The 19696-nt window shown below is 38.9% G+C and overlaps 6 protein-coding genes and 2 long non-coding RNA genes across 9 annotated transcripts; 5 read left to right on the forward strand and 3 right to left on the reverse strand.

Moving 5' to 3' along the window:
- Positions 1 to 625: 625 nt before the first annotated feature.
- Positions 626 to 2023, reverse strand: LOC104738762 (uncharacterized). The gene is made up of 4 exons (XR_759829.3): positions 1330 to 2023; positions 1111 to 1224; positions 941 to 1002; positions 626 to 759 (listed from the first exon to the last, which is right to left on the reverse strand). It is a non-coding gene; the product is annotated as an uncharacterized LOC104738762 (long non-coding RNA).
- Positions 2024 to 2589: 566 nt separating this feature from the next.
- Positions 2590 to 5076, forward strand: LOC104738764 (putative pectinesterase/pectinesterase inhibitor 7). Its single transcript, XM_010458966.3, has 2 exons — positions 2590 to 3854; positions 4179 to 5076. Exons 1-2 carry the CDS (start codon positions 2816 to 2818, stop codon positions 4871 to 4873), a joined length of 1734 nt encoding a protein of 577 aa, XP_010457268.1. The 5' UTR covers positions 2590 to 2815; the 3' UTR covers positions 4874 to 5076.
- Positions 5077 to 5211: 135 nt separating this feature from the next.
- On the forward strand, positions 5212 to 5898 carry LOC104738765 (uncharacterized protein At5g01610-like). The gene has a single exon (XM_010458967.2). It carries the CDS (start codon positions 5291 to 5293, stop codon positions 5741 to 5743), a length of 453 nt encoding a protein of 150 aa, XP_010457269.1. The 5' UTR covers positions 5212 to 5290; the 3' UTR covers positions 5744 to 5898.
- Positions 5899 to 7807: 1909 nt separating this feature from the next.
- LOC147927721 (uncharacterized) lies at positions 7808 to 8818 on the forward strand. The gene is made up of 3 exons (XM_087484627.1): positions 7808 to 8010; positions 8188 to 8381; positions 8703 to 8818. The coding sequence occupies exons 1-3, from the start codon at positions 7808 to 7810 to the stop codon at positions 8816 to 8818; spliced, it is 513 nt and encodes a 170-aa protein (XP_087340753.1).
- Positions 8819 to 13295: 4477 nt separating this feature from the next.
- Positions 13296 to 14429, reverse strand: LOC147927722 (uncharacterized). The gene has a single exon (XM_087484628.1). It carries the CDS (start codon positions 14427 to 14429, stop codon positions 13296 to 13298), a length of 1134 nt encoding a protein of 377 aa, XP_087340754.1.
- Positions 14430 to 14451: 22 nt separating this feature from the next.
- On the reverse strand, positions 14452 to 15777 carry LOC104743124 (uncharacterized). Its single transcript, XM_010464238.2, has one exon. It carries the CDS (start codon positions 15775 to 15777, stop codon positions 14452 to 14454), a length of 1326 nt encoding a protein of 441 aa, XP_010462540.2.
- A 502-nt stretch (positions 15778 to 16279) lies between these two features.
- On the forward strand, positions 16280 to 17445 carry LOC104738766 (uncharacterized). Of its 2 annotated transcripts, XR_759832.3 has the most exons (4): positions 16300 to 16495; positions 16668 to 16774; positions 16876 to 16924; positions 17111 to 17445. It is a non-coding gene; the product is annotated as an uncharacterized LOC104738766 (long non-coding RNA). The 2 variants fall into 2 exon arrangements; XR_759831.3 differs by lacking the exon at positions 16876 to 16924 and having other exon boundaries at positions 16280 to 16495.
- Positions 17446 to 17691: 246 nt separating this feature from the next.
- Positions 17692 to 18497, forward strand: LOC104738767 (uncharacterized protein At5g01610). Its single transcript, XM_010458969.3, has one exon. The coding sequence runs from the start codon at positions 17830 to 17832 to the stop codon at positions 18331 to 18333; it is 504 nt and encodes a 167-aa protein (XP_010457271.2). The 5' UTR covers positions 17692 to 17829; the 3' UTR covers positions 18334 to 18497.
- Positions 18498 to 19696: the final 1199 nt, after the last annotated feature.

Consider the following 19696-nt stretch of genomic DNA (forward strand, 5'->3'; position numbering starts at 1 on the left):
AACTTGGGAATTACTTCGATCTTCCTCTGCGCAAGTGCCTTGGTGTAAGACGGTCTGGTTCAAAGCAGCGGTTCCGAGATATTCGTTTATCACATGGCTGGCTTTTCAACGCAGGCTACCCACTAGAGACAGACTACTAGCTTGGGGGATGAATATACCTCCGGACTGTGTCCTCTGTTCGTCTAGGATAGAAAGTCATGAACATCTGTTTTTCTCTTGTGCGTATTCTAAGGAGGTTTGGGAGGCTTTTGCTTCACGGATTTCGCCCTCCCCACCTACTGATCTAGCTGCAGTGTCCACCTGGATCTCTCAAACTCGGCAACCTCCTCAAGCCCAGCTGTCTATTCTCCTCAAGCTTGTCCTGCAAGTCGCTTGCTACCTTCTGTGGCGGGAACGCAATGCCAGAGTCTTCACCAATGTCGCCACCCCTTCCGCAACGCTTCAAGCCAAGGTGGATCGAACTATTCGCAACCGCCTTATCTCGCTGCCAGAATCGACTGACTCCCCAAATTCCCTTCTAGCTCTTTATTTCCATTGTATTAGCTTTCCTTTCTAGCTTCTTATTTTCTTTTGTACAGAAAAACAGAAAATTTGGTACAAAATTTAACCTTTTACCAAAAAAAAAAAAAAAAAATATCCCACAATGTTATGTTGTACCTCTTCCATAGTCACATGCATCAATCATAACGAAAAAAATAGAAAAGAGAAGAAGAGCACTTTACCTTTCTTGTCAATCCCTCACAGCTTTTTTGCCTTTGTCTGTTGTGCAAAAATTAAACGAAGACAACAACTTAACAAAATGATAAGTAGGTAATGATAGATCGTGAAACCAACAACAAAGACAAAAAGGCATCACCTGTTAGCAATGAAACAACTATGAAAACCAAAACAAAAAATGATCACATGTTAACAAAACCCGTGAGAAAGCTTGAAGACGTACCCAAGAGAAGAGTATGCAGTGACAACGATCAGTCAAAGCCATCATTGAGCCATTGTAGGATCCTTCTCCACACACATAAACCAAAAAAAGAAAAAAAAAAACAACAAATAAATCACATGTAATTAGGAAAAACAGAGAGTAAAAAGAAGAGTTAAGAGGAAGAACAAAACCTTAGCACAGAGAACAAAAGTCACACACCATTGAATCAAAAAAGAGAATTTCCTCATGAACTCTTTATTTAAACAGATGAACATAAAAAAAAAGCAGCTCCCTTCATATCGGCCCTGCAACAACAAACACATCCAATACAAGATTAAATTCCCAGCTCCCTTCGATAACAACAGAGCTCAAATCATCAAGTAATGCACAACGGAAATGAGTAGTTATACCTCAAACTTAACAATTCCACTAGGACTGGTGGATTGACAAAGCATCACATTAGACACATCTCCTGTAGCTGAGAGAATACAGATTGCCGAAGCATCACATTAGACACAATTCCATTAATAGCGGGAATGCTATGAACTGGAGAACCTCCACAAGCTGAAGCACTGAAGGATGCTATGGAGTCATACTTCAACGCTCTTCAAGGTTTTTTTGCTGCATTGTCATGGAAGCATGGCTGGTACTGGGACTACACTTTCTTCATCCATACAATCCTCTGTGAAACAAATTGTCGATTCCAGCTTCAGATTTTTGCAGGGTTCTGTCTCACTATACGGTAAGAAGACTCTATCTTCTTTTGCTTATTGATTAAGAGCTTAGCCGTGCTATCACAGGCATGATCAAGCTGGAGAATCCAAAGGATAACGGTGAGTTTGTGGACTCTCTTGAGAAACTACTGAAGTTGTGTCAAGGAACCAATGTACAGATTGACGAGCTTGGAGCTTGCGTTTACCCACCGCAAGAGTTTGGTCTCATGAAACAAACAGCTCCTGTAGCTGACAGAATACAAACAGATCCAAGAACTCACCACATAGCTTCCATCACACTTAGAGTATCCACACATTGACAATCACGGAGCCAAGATGGACGATCTTTGAGGAGCCCTTCTTCTTTTTTTTCCTTTTTGATTTTTTTTTTTCTACTTTTCCACTAAAACTCTTCCCTAAAACCCCCGTTGGAGATAACCTAACACTTTGGAGTTTGTAGTAGTATTTTAAAACGAGTGGTAGTACTATACTAATACTAGTATCTTGTTAGGTTGGGACTTGGAACCAACGATCGATATGCTTTTATCGGGCATGCTAATTTAGTTCCATAAAAAATACTATTAAAAGATGATAAATTATTGAACAAATTGTCAACGTATACATTGCAACAAAGATAAACGATAAATTAGCACCTAATAATTAAGTCAATCTTACAAATAAACCTGCCCCAGATACAGTTACATATTTTGATCAATTAATGGTTAATTTTCTTAAAAAGTAGTTATAATGTCAATCAAAATTTGTATATATAGAAGAAAGGAAACGGTTATTTCTAAAACACAGTAATAACACATTGTTCTTTGAAAAAACGAGGGTGGTAACCACTATATATATACATGAATGGTAAGTATTTTTAAAGATCGAACGAAGATATGGTTCTGCAATAACAGCTAGGCATCTTTGAATATATATAAACAGACAGAGTATCGGATGATTATTAATTTATTATATCACTAACTCTTAACAACCTACGCGTTTTTAAGACCCCCAAACGAGTTGACTCAGGCAAATAATCGCACACAATATCATAGTTTTCATACACAAAAATATACTGTAATATTTAAAGAATGGACCTACGTACCTCATCCTCATTCATCATCAACCTACTTATACTATATAAAACCACTTAACCTAAAGTTTTTTATACACATAAAAATTTCCGATGGAATCTCCAATTCTCTTTCTCATCACACTATCATTCTTTTCCCAATCACTTCTCCTCGTTTCTTCTCAAACTCTATCCAACTCTTCGACAATCTGTAAAACGACTCCGGATCCAAAATACTGCAAATCTGTTTTCCCACATAGCCAAGGCAATGTTCAACAATACGGCCGCTTCTCTATCCGCAAATCGCTATCCCAGTCGCGAAAATTCATTCGCACCGTCGACAAATACATCAAACGCAACGCTCATATATCTCAACCTGCCGTTATCAGAGCCCTCCAAGACTGCCGTTTTCTCGCCGGGCTAACGATGGATTATCTCTTGACGTCGTTTGAAACCGTTAACGACACGTCGGCAAGATCCTCCTTCAAAACGCTACCGTTTTCGAGAGCCGACGACGTCCAGACTCTTCTCTCCGCGGCGTTGACTAACGAGCAGACGTGTCTCGAGGGACTCACCACCGCGGCTTCTTCTTCCGCCACGTGGACTGTAAGGAATGGTGTCGCTTTGCCTCTCGTTAACGACACGAAGCTCTTAGGCGTCTCGCTCGCTCTCTTCACCAAAGGATGGGTTCCGAAGAAGAAGAAACGGGCCGGGTTTGCTTGGGCTCATCCGAGATCCGGATCATCCACTCACACTAAGCCGGCCCGTCTGTTCCGTAACGGAGCTCTACCGTTGAAGATGGCAGAGAAAACAAAAGCCGTTTACGAGTCGCTCAGCAGGAGAAAACTCGCGGACGGCGACGATGGAGACGACGGAAGCATGGTTTTGATAAGCGATATCGTCACCGTGAACCAAGACGGAACCGGGAACTTCACCAACATCACGGCGGCTATAGCGTCGGCGCCAAATAACACCGACGGAAGCGCCGGTTTCTTCTTAATCTACGTGACGGCGGGAATATACGAAGAGTACATCTCCATCGCTAAGAACAAAAGGTACATGATGATAATCGGCGACGGAATCAATCAAACGGTGGTCACCGGAAACAGAAGCGTCGTCGACGGTTGGACCACTTTCAACTCCGCCACATTTGGTACGTCACACAATCACATGTTATTAATCATAGTGTCTCGAGATCTTAAAATTAAATTTCCAATGATATTTAATACTATATATATCGAGTACGTGAATATAGTTGCCTTTAATTATTGCATTTTCAACTATAGGTCAAAAAGATTAAAATTGAAAGCGGTGAACAAGGGGACAAGATGCTTTAATAATATACTGAGCGTACTAACCATTATGTTTATTTTTAAAAAGTAGATAGTTGGATGATGCAGCCATTAAATAAAATGAATATTTTGGATACAATCGATAATAACAAATCGTGCACATGACTTTTTTATATATATTTCAGCTGTGACAGCACCTAACTTCGTCGCGGTGAACATCACATTCCGAAACACTGCCGGACCAGAGAAACACCAGGCGGTTGCGTTACGGAGCGGTGCAGATTTCTCAATCTTCTATAGTTGTAGTTTCGAGGCTTATCAAGATACTCTCTACACGCATTCCCTAAGACAGTTCTATAGAGAATGCGATGTCTATGGAACGGTCGATTTCATATTCGGAAACGCGGCAGTTGTGTTTCAGAACTGTAATCTATACCCGAGAAAACCAATGCCAAACCAGTTCAACGCCATCACAGCGCAAGGCCGGTCCGATCCGAATCAAAACACCGGTACGTCAATCCAAAACTGTACGATTAAACCCGCGGATGATCTTGTTTCGAGTAACTATACGGTTAAAACATATTTGGGTCGACCGTGGAAAGAGTATTCAAGGACGGTTTACATGCAATCGTACATTGACGGGTTCGTTGAACCGGTTGGTTGGAGAGAGTGGAACGGCGATTTCGCTTTAAGTACGTTGTACTATGCTGAGTATAACAATACCGGACCGGGTTCAAACACTACAAACCGGGTTACATGGCCTGGTTATCACGTGATTAATTCGACTGAGGCAGCTAATTTCACGATCACCGGTCTATTCCTTGAAGATGATTGGATTTGGAAGACCGGAGTGCCTTACACCAGCGGTTTAATTTCTTAGTAATTTTGTGATTTGCTCTTAATTTATTTTCTTTTATTAATCTAATTTGAAGAAATTGTATTATTTTTTATTGTAAGTTTTATAAGCCGAAAACCAAGCTCAACGCGAAGGAAATGTAAAGCTGGTTATGTAACCGTAAACATTTTTTGCAACACAAAATACGAATTTAATGATAACGACGTCGTTTGCTCACACTATAACACGTGACCATTAGGCCGTTCATTTTCCCATTGACGGTCAGATCACAACGTCCCTGAACCTTAACTACTTTTGTATCTAAACAGTAAACACACAAAGACTTCCCAAAACCAACTACTACTATAATTAACAGATTCAAAACAAGTTCAACAATTAGATCAGACACAAATCCAAAACTAAACCATAGAGATTTAAAGGAACTATAAGTGAACACAAAAAATGTCCATTTGGATCTTCTCCATCCTCATTCTCTCTACTTCTTTATCCGTGTCCGGCCAAAAGAAGCCAAGTGTTTACGAGGTTCTCCAAAACTACACCTTACCACGAGGAATCTTACCGGAAGGCGTACGAGACTACCAGCTAAACCGAAAAACCGGGGTATTCAAAGTCCATTTCAATAGCACGTGTCAGTTCGCTATAGAGTCGTACAAGGTCAAATACAAATCCACAATCTCCGGCATCATATCAAGAGGACGGGTCATGAGGTTGATGGGCGTAAGCGTCAAAGTGTTTTTCTTTTGGCTCAACATCTCTGAGGTGTCTCATGACGGCGACGAAGTCGAGTTCTCCGTTGGTGCTGCTTCTGAGGAGTTCTCGGCCAAGTATTTCGTGGACAGTCCACAGTGTGGTTGTGGGTATAATTGTTATAATGGGCTTGTCTCTTCTTCTTGAAGCCCCATGGGTCCTAAAACTGTTATGAGTCAATAAAATAAACATAGGCCTCGAAGCTAATGTGCATACCCATTAATAAACTACAAACTGTTGTTTTTTTTTTTTTAAAAAAGCATGTTTCAGTAAAATAAAAACTTTGTTAATTCAACTTTTGATTGAGTCTTCAATTTCTTTATATATTAGTTTGTGTTATATGAGTTGTAAAAATAATTAATTAGGTTTTGTTGGTTAAGAAATTTTGTGTTTGTTATCCTTTATCCTATAAAGCACAAGTCACTGCACCAATAAAAATGTGACATATCAGCAAAACCAAATTAATTTTAGATAAAAATAAAAAAAAGTGATGGTGAGCGAGAAAAATAATGATTTGTTGTAAAACACTTAGTGGACTCTATAGACCGGCCCGCTCACAGTCCGTTAGGACATGGCCATTCGGCCCATATACCGGTCCGCGCATGTACGGCCCATCGGCCATTGCTTTACGGCCCATGGCCTATGTTATGTACTCGATTGCTTTATGGGCTTTAGCCCTTGTACTCCTATTATATATACTTGTATGCTCGACATTAATCAATAAGACTAAGAGATTTCACTTCCTAAATTCTCTAGTTTACAACACGTTATCAGCACGATAGCCTCTAACCCTAAAACCTAAAAAACAGCCGCCGCTTTCCAAACCCTAAAGCAGCCGCCGATCTTCTTCTCTCTTCCACAAACCCTAAACTATCTTCGTTCTTGCTCCCATCCGAGATCAAACCCTTTTTCTGTCCGAGGATCTCCTTGTTCACGAGCATACCTTAAGCTCGTGATCAAGCTTCTATCGGCAGCTTGATCGAGATTTGTGGTCCGAGTTCGGGGGTGAGTTCATCTGTTCGTGATTCGTGATTCCGGACGAGAGAAGTACCAAGCGGTTCGTGGGAAGCTGTTCGTGATCTGCGGAAGCAGTTCGTTGTTCTGTCCGCGGAAGCTGTCCGTTGTTCTGTCCGCGATTTCTGTTCGTGATCCAGTTCGCGGTTCCGTTCGTGATCTAGTACGTGGTTCTGTTCGTAGTCCGTGAGCGAGGGAGAGATTAAAACCGAGGTCTGTTAGCTCCCGGTTCATATCCAGTCAGATCCAAATCGGTGAAAGGTAAAATATGGCCGAACCCTCTTAAAACCCTATGATCCAAATTTGGACTTAAACATACAGAACCCTAAGACAAACAAGTACACAACCAACAAAGTTTAAGATCTCTAAAACCTAAAACTTAAAACCTGTTGGCGTTTAGGTTGTTAGATTCTTTGAGAATTAAAACCAATTATATTATGAATGGAATTTGGTTGTTTGCTGCTTGTTGTGATGCATAAGAACCTAGAAATATTTTGTTGTTTAAACATGTTCTAGGATATCAAAACTGGATCATCCATGCATCATATTGAAAAATGGATCATGTATAAAGATAGGATCTATTCAAGCATAAATTGTTCATGTAAATTTCGGCTGCATGAATCATGTTCTAGGATTGTTAAAACTCAAAACCGAATTTGATAAGCTTGAGTTAAGGGTTGAAAATTCCGATTGAACTAAAACTATTGTTAAGTTTCTATAAACTTTAAAGCATGAAATCGGAAATTAAAGTTATGGTTAGGATAAGTTCCTAATCAATTAGTGTAATTATCTAAATCCCCTTAAAACAATATTTACTAAATCCTAGAAAGAAAAGGAAATTTAAGAAAAAGGAAATCCTATCTACAAATAAGGAAATTGTTGCATGCATACATATTTGATTTTGTTGTCTTTGCATGCATGATTTTAAACCATACGAAATCCATTATAGGCAAGGGCATGTTTCGGTCTCAAATACCGCATGGCCTAGGGCATGTTTTCGGTCTCAAATACCGCATGGCCCAAGGACATGTTTCGGTCTCAAATACCGCATGGTCCAAGGACATGTTTCGGTCTCAAATACCGCATGGTCCAAGGCATGTTTCGGTCTCAAATACCGCATGACCTGAATAAATGTTTGTTGCATGATTCGGTCTCAAATACCGCATGCTAACTATCGGTTGTCTACATTATATGCAGATGGCGAATCTTAAAAGCCTAGACTATCCCATCTTGCAAGCTTCTGGAAAGAACTACTTGGAATGGGTCAAAGACACCGAAATCCACCTAAGGTCCAATGGCCTAGCTGGTTGCATTGATGAGGAAGTTGAGAGCACTGACAAGAAAAAGAACAAGTGTCTCCAACATATGCACCATCACATTGCGGAGAGTCTCAAGAGCCAGTACCTCTTCATAGACAATCCACTCGTCCTTTGGACACAGCTTAAACGCCGTTACGGGCACCAAAAGACGGTGCTCCTTCCAAAGGCCGAGTTTGATTGGAAGAACCTAAGGATCCAGGATTACAAATCCGTGGAGGAGTATAACTCTGAGCTTTTTAGGATTGTCTCACTCCTTAGGTTATGTGAAAAAGAGGTGACTGAAAGGGAACTGATAGAAAAGACTTTGTCTACTTTCAGCCCTAACAATAGAGTTCTTCAGCAACAGTATCGACATCAAGGCTTTGCCGATTATGGGGCACTCATTGAATGTTTACTGCTAGCTGAGCAGAATGATGAGTTGCTGCTGATGAACAGTGCTATGAGACCTCCCGGTACAGCCCCATTACCGGAAGCAAATAAGGTTGATTTGGGAAAGAAAACTACAATGGAGTCTAAGGAGCCAAAAGCGCCCCATGAGACCAACTATGTCCACAGAGAAAGACACTACGGCCAAGGCCGTGGTGGCAGAGGACGTGGTGGCCGTGGCGGCCATGGCGGACAGGCCAGCCGAAGAGGCCGCGGACGTGGTGGTAAGGGCCGTACGTCCTTTAAACCACGTACCAAGGTTAAATCGGTCTGCGACAAATGTGGTATGTCAAACCACTGGTCCAAGACTTGTAGAACTCCCAAACACCTCATTGATGCATACCAAGAAGTTCTAAAGAAAAATCCGGAAGCCAACTATGCGTACATCGATGATGAAGGAGACTTCGATCATGAGAATGACGACTTGCTAGAGACTTCCGATTGCCTACAAGATGATGATTGATTTTCGTTTTAAAGCGGTTTAATTTCAATGCTTTTATGATTTATTTTCCTTTATTGTATTGGATGATTATTTAATTTAAATGCAATGGTTCTTTTATTTTATTATTGTCCTATTAAAATACAAAATTATGTCCTATTTATAGAAATGGCCAAGGACATGAGTGAACTAGTGGTGGACAGTGGATCCAGCCACACTATACTAAGAGACAAAAGATATTTCATAGATCTCAAAATGAAAAGTGCAAATGTTAGTACAATTGCGGGTATAGCCAACATGATAGAAGGCTACGGCCAGGCTCACATTTTGTTGCCTAACGGCACACATATTGAACTAAGTGATGCCCTATACTCACCAAGCTCTAAGAGAAACTTATTGAGCTTTAAAGATATAAGATTAAATGGCTATCATGTTGAAACCAAGGGTGAAGGAACTAAAGAATTCCTATACACTACTGAAAATGTAAACGGCCAAAAGAAGGTCCGAGAGACTATACCCGCACTAGCCACTGGTTTATACCATGCTAAGATAAACATGATAGAAGCTAACATGGCTAAGCACAAAATGTTCACTGAAAAATTCACTCTATGGCATGACCGGTTAGGCCACCCGGGTTCGAACATGATGCGTAAAGTAATTAAGAGTTCAAAAGGGCACAACCTTAAAGAGAAAAGAGTTTTCCCTAAAAATCTCACTTGTGTAGCATGTGCACAAGGGAAACTCATTACAAGACCATCACCAGTAAAAGTCACAAAAGAGACTTTGCATTTTCTGGAAAGGATACAAGGTGATATATGTGGACCAATACACCCACCATGTGGGTCGTTTAGATATTTTATGGTTATGATTGATGCATCAACCAGATGGTCTCACGTTTGCTTGTTATCCACAAGGAACCTAGCATTTGCTAGGCTGTTGGCTCAAATCATAAGATTAAGAGTACACTTTCCAGACTTTCCACTAAAGACGATACGTCTAGATAATACTGGTGAATTTACATCCCAAGCGTTTAATGATTATTGTATGTCCATGGGGGTGAGTGTGGAACATCCTGTGGCACATGTCCATACACAAAACGGATTAGCTGAATCCTTCATTAAACGTATACAATTAATAGCTCGACCATTGTTAATGAGATCGAAGCTTCCTGTGTCGGCTTGGGGACACGCGGTCTTACATGCAGCAGAACTCATACGCATCAGGCCATCTAGTGAACACATATATTCACCATCCCAATTATTATCGGGTCAAGAGCCAGACTTATCCCATCTCAAAACATTCGGTTGTGCCGTTTATACACCCGTTGCTCCACCACAGAGAACTAAGATGGGACCTCAAAGGAGGATGGGAATATATGTAGGATATGAGTCTCCCACCATAATAAAGTATCTTGAGCCATTGACAGGAGATCTATTTAAGGCCAGATACGCGGACTGTCAATTCGTTGAGTCCGAATTCCCTACTATAGGTGGTGAGACCGGCAAGCTGGTCAAAGAATTAAAATGGAATCAAACATCCTTAAATTGGCAAGATCCTCGAACTCTAGCATGTGATGCAGAGGTTCAAAAGATTATACATTTACAACAACTAGCTAATCAATTGCCAGATTCCTTTGCTGACCCAAAAAGAGTAACAAAATCGTACATACCAGCTTGCAATGCACCAGTACGTATTGATGTTCAAAAGGAACACAATAAACAAGTTGCTACAGAGTCTAAACCACGTTTGAAACGAGGTAGACCGTTAGGTTCCAAAGATAAAAATCCTCGAAAGTCTAAAGGTGCAAAACAGACCGAGGTTCAGGGAATTACCGAAAAACCAGACATGGCCGCGGAAATAATTAATGTACCAGGTGAAGTTCAGGACGCTGAACTTCAAGAACCTGAAGGAATTGATAACAATGAAGTATCAATCAATTACATAATGTCTGGAATAAAATGGAACCGGAAAAATGTCGACATTGATGAAATATTTATAAACAAGGTAGCACTTGAGATAAATGAGGATCTAGAACCCACATCCATATTAGAGTGTACTCAAAGTAAAGATTGGCCTAAATGGAAAGAAGCCATTGATGTGGAGTTAAACTCTTTAAAGAAGAGAAGTGTGTTTGGTCCGATCTTAAGGACGACACCTACCATTAAACCAGTTGGACACAAATGGGTCTTTGTAAGAAAGAGAAATGAGAAAAATGAGATAGTGAGATACAAAGCACGGCTTGTAGCACAAGGATTCTCTCAAAAACCCGGCATAGATTATGAGGAGACATACTCCCCTGTGATGGATGCAACGACTTTTAGATATCTAATAAGTCTGGCCATAAAAGAAAATTTGGATTTACGGTTAATGGATGTTGTAACCGCCTATTTATATGGTCCACTGGATAATGAGATATATATGAGATTACCAGAGGGTATAGAACATAAATGTTCAAATGGTACTCGAGACCAATACTGCATAAGGCTAGACAAATCGCTTTATGGACTGAAACAAAGTGGTCGAATGTGGTATAACCGACTAAGTGATTATTTAGCCAAGAAAGGCTATAAGAACGACCCAATCAGTCCATGTATATTCATAAAGAAGTTTGCAAACAAAGGATTTGTGATAATAGCAGTCTACGTGGATGATTTAAACATCCTCGGTACCTCTGGGGAAATCGCCCAAACTGTCGAATACCTCAAGAAAGAATTTGAGATGAAAGACCTAGGCAAAACAAAATTCTGTTTGGGATTGCACCTTGAGTACGTAAATAATGGAATCCTTGTGCATCAAAAGGCATATACAGAAAAAGTACTCAAGAGATTTAATATGGAGCAAGCTCACCCATTGACTAGCCCGATGGTTGTTAGAAGCTTAGACTTGGATAAAGATCCATTTGCTCCTAAGAAGGCCAATGAAGAAATTCTTGGACCTGAAGTGCCTTACCTCAGTGCTATTGGAGCGTTAATGTTCCTGGCCAGCCACACTAGGCCGGACATATGCTTTGTCGTGAACCTCCTAGCAAGATATAGTTCTTGTCCAACTATACGGCACTGGAATGGTATTAAACACGTCCTAAGGTACCTGCGAGGGACGGTTGATTTTGGTTTATATTATACTAACCTTAACCATGAAGGTCTAGTTGGTTTTGCTGATGCAGGTTACCTATCCGATCCACACAATGGTAAGTCACAAACAGGTTATGTGTTTACACACGGCGGTACGGCGGTCTCTTGGCGTTCGTTGAAGCAGACTCTTGTGGCCACATCGTCAAATCACGCGGAGATCCTAGCCATCCATGAAGCCAGCCGTGAGTGTGTTTGGTTGCGGTCAATGACTCAGCATATACGGACGGATAGCGGCTTAGAAGACAGCAAGGGAGCAACCGTCATCTACGAGGACAATACGGCTTGCATCGCCCAGCTCAAGGAAGGATACATCAAGGGAGATCGGACGAAGCATATACTGCCGAAGTTCTTCTTCACACATGAACTACAAAAGGCCGGAGAAGTTCAAGTGGTGCAAGTACAGTCATGCGACAACTCAGCCGATCTCTTCACCAAAGCATTGCCGACATCGACGTTCAGGAAGCTCACGCACAAGATTGGGATGCGGAGACTTCAGGACTTGGAGTGATGTTTGGATCAGGGGGAGCAATGTGTGCTGTACTCTTTTTCCTTCACCAAGGTTTTGTCCCATTGGGTTTTCCTGGTAAGGTTTTAATGAGGCAGCATCCCCTAAGCACATTGCAGCGATCCCATCCAACATGGCACGGTCATCTCGTCCAAGGGGGAGTGTTGTAAAACACTTAGTGGACTCTATAGACCGGCCCGCTCACAGTCCGTTAGGACATGGCCATTCGGCCCATATACCGGTCCGCGCATGTACGGCCCATCGGCCATTGCTTTACGGCCCATGGCCTATGTTATGTACTCGATTGCTTTATGGGCTTTAGCCCTTGTACTCCTATTATATATACTTGTATGCTCGACATTAATCAATAAGACTAAGAGATTTCACTTCCTAAATTCTCTAGTTTACAACATGATTATCATTTTCAATTATTATCATTAAGAAAAAAAATTCTTTAAACATTTTTCTTTGTCATCACCCACGATCTCCACTTTTTCAGTGCCGGCTTGAGCATTATAGAGACCCCAGGGCAAAAAACAGAACAGAACATCTATTACACATAAAAAAAAAGTTGTTCACAAAAGGATAGCAAAAGATAAAAGAACGTTTACAAAAAGAAAGCAACAACAATGTCATTTTGCAATTTTTCCTCCAACAGATGTAAATAAACAGTCACAAAAAAAAAAAAAATTTCGAGTGTGCTCTCCTTTCCTTGCTTTTCTTGTAACTTTGTGCTCTCCTCTGCTTCTACCTGGCCTTGTAAGCTTGTTTTATCCTTTCCATCTCCATATATGTAAACTTTCACATCCTTTCACACTTGAAAAAAAAACAGAAGCCAATACTCATTCTTGAAAGATATAAAGGATCATAAAATCCTATTTTTACGAGTTTTAGTCGATACAAAATCATGAATAATAGTTTCAGTATCAATGCTCTCCAATATGTTCTTTTCGATGCACAAAATAGCTAAATCATTCAACCTTTCTTGAGACATTGAAGATCTTAGAAAATTTTTCAATAATTTTAGTTTTGAAAAGCTTCTCTCCGCTGAAGCGACTGTCACCGGTATAGTTAACATGATTCTATATGCAATTGAAACATTTGGATAACAACCAATATCTTCAACAAACTCAAGAACTTCAGTAGGTTCCATTGACACATCAGGTAAAGTCGTTTGAAGCACTCTCAATTCTGAAAAAAGATCATCTGAATCAACATCCGACGAGTTACCATGAGAAAAAGTTTTGCATAAGTTACAGCAATGCTCTTGTAAATCACTATCATGTAATGTCTTTAACTTTTTCGAATCAAATAAGAAACCAAAAACACTTTCAAAAGTTTTCATTTGATCAAATCTGGTCTTCACCGAAGTGATTGCCATGTCCACCACAACCAAAAAGTAATTGACTCTAAATGCATCTTCACTAGATTGTATTTCCTCATCCAAACCAATTTCATCAAACTGTTTTTTTCTGAAAACACGACGCTTCTGTGGAAATATAGGATCTACATCCATATCACGAGCAATAGTTTGAGCTATACTCAAACTAGAACTAAACCCTTCATGTCTATACTTCTCAAAAAACAAACACACACCTTGCAATTGTTTTAAAGCATTATCAATGCAAAATGATTTAGACTGTAAATTCTTACTCACTGAGTTAATGGCAAACAAAATATCATACCAAATAACAATGCCAAGGATAAATTCAAAGTTATCAAATGCCATGATCAAACTTTCAGCATCACTCTTTGTCATAGCATCATCACAAGACTCATATAATTCCAATAAAGCTGATCTTACTTGTGGAGCTTGGAACCTAATAGCTTTGACACTTTTAATTCGACTCTCCCAACGTGTGTTACACAAAGATTTTACAGTAAAGCAAGGAACATGATCAAGCAAAATTTTCCATCTCTTAGAAGAACTAGAAAATAATGCATATATGCGTTGCACAATTCCAAAGAAAGAAATAGCTTTTACACATGAATGAGCCATATCACTAACCACAAGATTCAGACTATGACAAGCACACGACATATACAAAGCTTTTTGGATTTACATCAAGTAATCGCTTTTGAACACCTTGATGTTTTCCTTTCATGTTAGAACCTTTATCATAACCTTGACCTCTAATATTCTCAAACTCAAGAGTAAGAGACTTTAAAGCATCTAGTAACTTATCAAAGAGACCTAAACCAGTGGTGTCATCCACCTTTAGAAACTCTAAGAAGTACTCTTCTACACTTGCTTTTCTGTTTGATATTTTCACACATCGAATTATCAAAGTCATTTGCTCTTGATGGCTCACATCCGGTGTGCAATCAAGAATGACAGAAAAGTACCTAGACTCTTTAATGGTTTTAATGATGGAAAGCTGAACATTATGAGCCAAAAGAGAGATAAACTCATTTTGAATATTATGACCAAGATAATGACAATGAATTTCATGACTATGAATGCGTCTAATGTGATCTTGGATTATCAAATCAAATTCTGCAATCATTTCAATAGCACCTAAGAAATTACCATTGTTATCTTGGTAAAGTTTTTCATTTTTTTCACGAAAAGCTAGATTTCTTTTAGCAAGAAATTTTACAACAGCAATTATTCTAGCTAAGACAAACCTCCAACGTTCTTTCTCTTTAACAATTTCTTTCTGTAGTGGTTTATCAATTGTGAGATTCTTCTCAAATCTAACTTTCAGCTCTTTCCAAGTTTTCATGTTATTCATATGCTCTACACTTTTCTCATGATCTTTAAGTCTCTCACTAAGATGCTTCCAGTCATTATAACCATCATTAGCTAAAGCAAGCATATTTGAACAATTTCTAGATTTAAACAATTTGCAACAAAAGCAATAAACCTTGTTCACATGTTTGGAGTAAACCAACCAATTTCTGTCACTAGTTTCCCCATTACGCAGCTTCCTAGAATAATAATTATATGAGAAACGCCTCTTGTTTGCATCTAAAGGAAACACAAGACTCAATTCTCTTTGAGGTCCTTTTTCAACTAACACATCTCTCATTTTATTATCAAGGTTTTCCCAATACTTTGGATCAAAAATATCAACACGAGAATTTGGGTTTTCACAAACATTTAAACTTTCAACATTAGATGCATTAACCACATTATCATGCTCACTCAAGTGACTACTATCATCGGGATTATTTATACCACCACCACCAGATTCTGAATTTTCATTAGCACCACCAGATTCTGAATTTTCATTAGCACTTGCTCTTGTCACAAATTTATCTAAAGAGCCTCTTAGTGATTGAACAAACAATTCATCTTGTTTTCTTTTTTTTCTTTTCTGACATCCTGGTTTCTGTCCTGGCATGATGCAATCTTAACTAGATGCAAAGAAAAAAGAAGAATAGCACCTGGATTTTGGGGCTGGGCTATTGGGGAATGAATCTGATTATATGAATGGTAGAAGAACAAATGAACAAATATAAACCTGAAAAAAACAGTTGTTAGTGATTAGCGAGTTCCAATTTTAGAAATTAGATTACAAAATACTAGTTTAGAAAAAAGCAGAGCAAGAATTAAATAGAACATTACTCAAAAACTTGTTGTCTGCTGCTTAACGGCTAGTCGGCTATGGAGATCGCTTGTTGGAAAAAAGAGAGTTGTGTGTTGTGGTCATGTGAATGGGGTGTGAAGATGAAAAGCTTCGTACGTAAACATAAAAGACAAAGATCACCGATTCCTTATTTCCACCAATCACCGTAAATCCTATAAATAACAAAACCAATTTGGCCCAATAATTTAATTTTGATTTTGGCCCATTAACTCATCAATCTTGGATTCTCTCATACATGTTTTTTTTTCATCAGCTTATACTTAAAAAAAAAAACTTGATACATATTAAGAACAGAAATTTTTTTTGTGCCGCCTAATTTGGTGGACCCGGGGGCAGTCGCACCGGTTGTCCCCCATTGAAGCCGGCACTGCACCTCTTCCACTTCTTCTCCGCCAAAATCTCTACTATCTGTATCTATAAAATCTTTCGATGGTTTTCTCATCTTTTCACATCGATTACTCTCGACAATCAGGTACTTTCTTCATTCTGAAGATTCAATTTTACGATCTCCTTTTTTTTGTCAGTTTACTATCTCCTCTTTCTTCATCGATTATCTCATATTTCTGTTTTTCAATTATGGGTATAATTAGATGGTTGATTATCTTAAACTGATTAATGTTTAACATGTTATTATCTATGTCCAGGAAAAAGAGTTAAGAGACGAAGATTGAAGATTCTCATTATCAACAAGTGGGTAAACGTGAGACAATGACAAATGTTGTTTTCAAAGAAATATTTATAAATCTGCAAGGTATTTATCGCAGAACTTTTGAATTTATTATTGTTATTCAACCGTTATCTCAAACATCAGTTAGGTTATTAGTAACCCCTTGATTCCGTCTCTAAGTATAGGTTATGGAAGTTAGCAGTTCCCTAACTATGACAACTAGAATAGAAATTGGTAAACTCATATTCACTTATCTTGGTTTTTTATTTTGCAAGCATAAAAATCTTTATCTTAGTAGTAAGGGTCAATTTAATTTTTGGGCATGTAAAGACCCGTTCATTTACCTTTAAAATCTTATTCCACACTTACAGTAATTGTCCATTCTCTTTTTTAAACGTTTCTTTTTATTGGCTTTTGCAGTGGATGCAGCGGATAACACATGATCATGATGAACCTTTTGTATTTTCTCTATATTGTTCTCTGATTTTTCTATATGCACCAGCATCATTATATCGATGTTGTGATTACTTAGGTGTTTATGTTTAAGTTTGATGAAATACAGAAATATTGCCAATAAAGCTTTATGTAGCTTACTTCTTCGCCCCTTCCATTTTCGACCAGTCACTTTCTCTCCTAAGCTCACTTTATGGATAATTCATCCCTATGTTCTTTGTATGTGTTTGACAAAAAACAAAAAATGTTCTTTGTATGTAATCGTGGGTTAAAGTATATTTTAATTGCATATCACTTTTTCACAGATGGTCTCAACATTTTTTATTTTTTTTGTTGGATTATAAAATGCACTTTGATTCATATGAATAAGCTTTTTCCCGTGCGAAGTACGGGGTTAATACTAGTTGGATTATACTTACAAAAACCCAAATTCCAAAAGAACAAACACCTCATGTGCTCAACTGATGACGTGTCCAATAGTTAGGTGAAACGGTGTCGTGTAGATGGTCGCATGATGAGATAGCTACAAAAGTCTCTCACGTCTTTCCCAGAGAAAATCTCAATCTCTCCGAGAAAGTGACGGGAAACGAAATCCGAACGGGAGGGATAATAAACCTAAAACCTAAATCACTGTTTTATTTGGCTACGGACTCCTAAAATTTCATAATTTTGGGGTTTCCATCGACATGAATCTGCTTCCGATTTCGATCGTCTCGTTCCTCTTCTTTCTCTGCCTTCATTCGCCATTCATCGCCGCCGCTACAGATGACGATTTGCCGACGGCGTATTCTGTCCTCCAAAGCTTCAACTTTCCCGTCGGAATCCTTCCTAAAGGAGTCGTATCATATGACCTGGATGAATCCACTGGCAAATTTCACGCGTATTTCAACAAATCGTGCAGTTTCGCTCTTCAAGGCTCGTACCAGTTGGATTACAAATCTACAATCTCTGGATACATATCGGAGAACAAGCTCACCAATCTTACCGGCGTGAAGGTCAAAGTTCTATTCTTGTGGCTTAATATCGTTGAGGTTGTCAGGAACGGTGACGAACTCGAGTTCTCCGTAGGGATTACATCGGCGAACTTTGCGATCGATGAGTTTTACGAGTCGCCGCAGTGTGGATGTGGGTTTGATTGTGATTCGATTAAGGAGAATTTGGGAAGAAACCCTTTTGTTTCTTCCGTTTAAAGGTTCAGACTTTTTTGGTTCTTTTTTTCTCCAATCATTGAATTTGGTCTGGCTTCTTTGTTTTCAGTCAATGCTTTGTTTGTATCTCTTATTATTAGGATCAAACCGATGAATTGTATTTATGAACCGATCTGGAATAAAAGGGTGGAGACATTTTTATTATTCTTATATAATTGGCACACATTGAGACAATTTGGTTTTCGTTTTGGCTGATCAATGGTTTTTGTGTTTCATCCTACGAATGTGTTGTGTTAAATGTTAGATCTTTGGTCCATCATGATAGGGCTCTTTGGAAGTAGATTGTAGCCTAGTGATGATAATAAATGTTACTTCAATAAGAAGATGGTTTTGAGATCGTTGGGTTTTTGAACTCCATGATCTGTGTTAGTTTGTGATTAGATTTAGTTTTGTTTTGAGTCATGGCTCGAGATTCTCTGCCCACCAACATGGTCTTATCTTTCTCATCAAAGACTTGATAAAACTAAAGTGGACAATATCCTCCACTGAAGGTACCAGGAATCAAACTTGAACATGAACACAAGTTTAGATGTAAACTAGGCTACAGTGGTTGGCCAATCTTTTGTGTAAGCTCACATTCTGGTTATTGGGAACAGTATTTTGAAGATGAACACGTAGGAAGATAGTTTCTTCCTTTTTTTTTGTTGTTGTTGTTGTTGTTGTTGTTCCAGTGTCATGATTGTTTCTCAGATGAGATAAAAAAATTTGATTCGTTGAAAACTTGCATACTTGGTATTCAGATGATCTCAGTTCAACCAGATCTTGACTTGACTTGGATAACAGATTCAACTTTTGGAACATATCTTTATTCTGGATATAATTGTGTGAATGTATGCTAGTTCTAATAAAAGATTTTCAGATACATAAATATTGTACACCATATAAAACAAAGAACTGTATAAAACCCCCAAAAGAGTAGGACTGGCCCTTGACTTTGCGACTCTACTTTTTTCCATGTATATGTTTGATGATCCACCCGAATTTGAAAATTGGTAAACATGTATTTGCTAATATCAGATAAAGATCTACATTGTGCTGAAAGTTATAAAAAAATCTATATTTAGCTTAAGAAGCGCCATTTAATTAAGAACGTGAGGCTACAAACATTTCTTATGTCTTTTTGATTTGCATGTTGGCCTTTGGGATTTAGAATGAGCCACTTCTTCTCGAGTCTCAACCATTAACACGGAAGTTATGTGGTCTTCATACCATAAAGGCTTAAAGCTAAATTTCTGAGGCTCACAAGTTAAGAGCTTCTCGGCTTCTTATTTTTCTATTGTTTGTATTAAACTCGACTTATTTCTACGATCAACATTAACCCTACTACAACATGACTTGCCACGTG

This window comes from Camelina sativa, chromosome 14 (assembly GCF_030686135.1).
Source record: "Camelina sativa cultivar CO46 ecotype springtype chromosome 14, ASM3068613v1".
Classification (NCBI taxonomy): domain Eukaryota; kingdom Viridiplantae; phylum Streptophyta; class Magnoliopsida; order Brassicales; family Brassicaceae; genus Camelina; species Camelina sativa.

Coding starts and splice junctions, on each gene's coding strand:
- LOC104738767 (XM_010458969.3), top strand. CDS start 17,830: ATGAATCTGCTTCCGATTTCGATCGTCTCGTTCCTCTTCTTTCTCTGC.
- LOC147927721 (XM_087484627.1), top strand. CDS start 7,808: ATGGCGAATCTTAAAAGCCTAGACTATCCCATCTTGCAAGCTTCTGGA. Junction 8,011..8,187: donor GCGGAGAGTCTCAAGAGCCA/GTACCTCTTCAT, acceptor CTCACTCCTTAG/GTTATGTGAAAAAGAGGTGA. Junction 8,382..8,702: donor CAGTGCTATGAGACCTCCCG/GTACAGCCCCAT, acceptor ATGCATACCAAG/AAGTTCTAAAGAAAAATCCG.
- LOC147927722 (XM_087484628.1), bottom strand. CDS start 14,429: ATGGCTCATTCATGTGTAAAAGCTATTTCTTTCTTTGGAATTGTGCAA.
- LOC104738765 (XM_010458967.2), top strand. CDS start 5,291: ATGTCCATTTGGATCTTCTCCATCCTCATTCTCTCTACTTCTTTATCC.
- LOC104738764 (XM_010458966.3), top strand. CDS start 2,816: ATGGAATCTCCAATTCTCTTTCTCATCACACTATCATTCTTTTCCCAA. Junction 3,855..4,178: donor TTTCAACTCCGCCACATTTG/GTACGTCACACA, acceptor TATATATTTCAG/CTGTGACAGCACCTAACTTC.
- LOC104743124 (XM_010464238.2), bottom strand. CDS start 15,777: ATGCCAGGACAGAAACCAGGATGTCAGAAAAGAAAAAAAAGAAAACAA.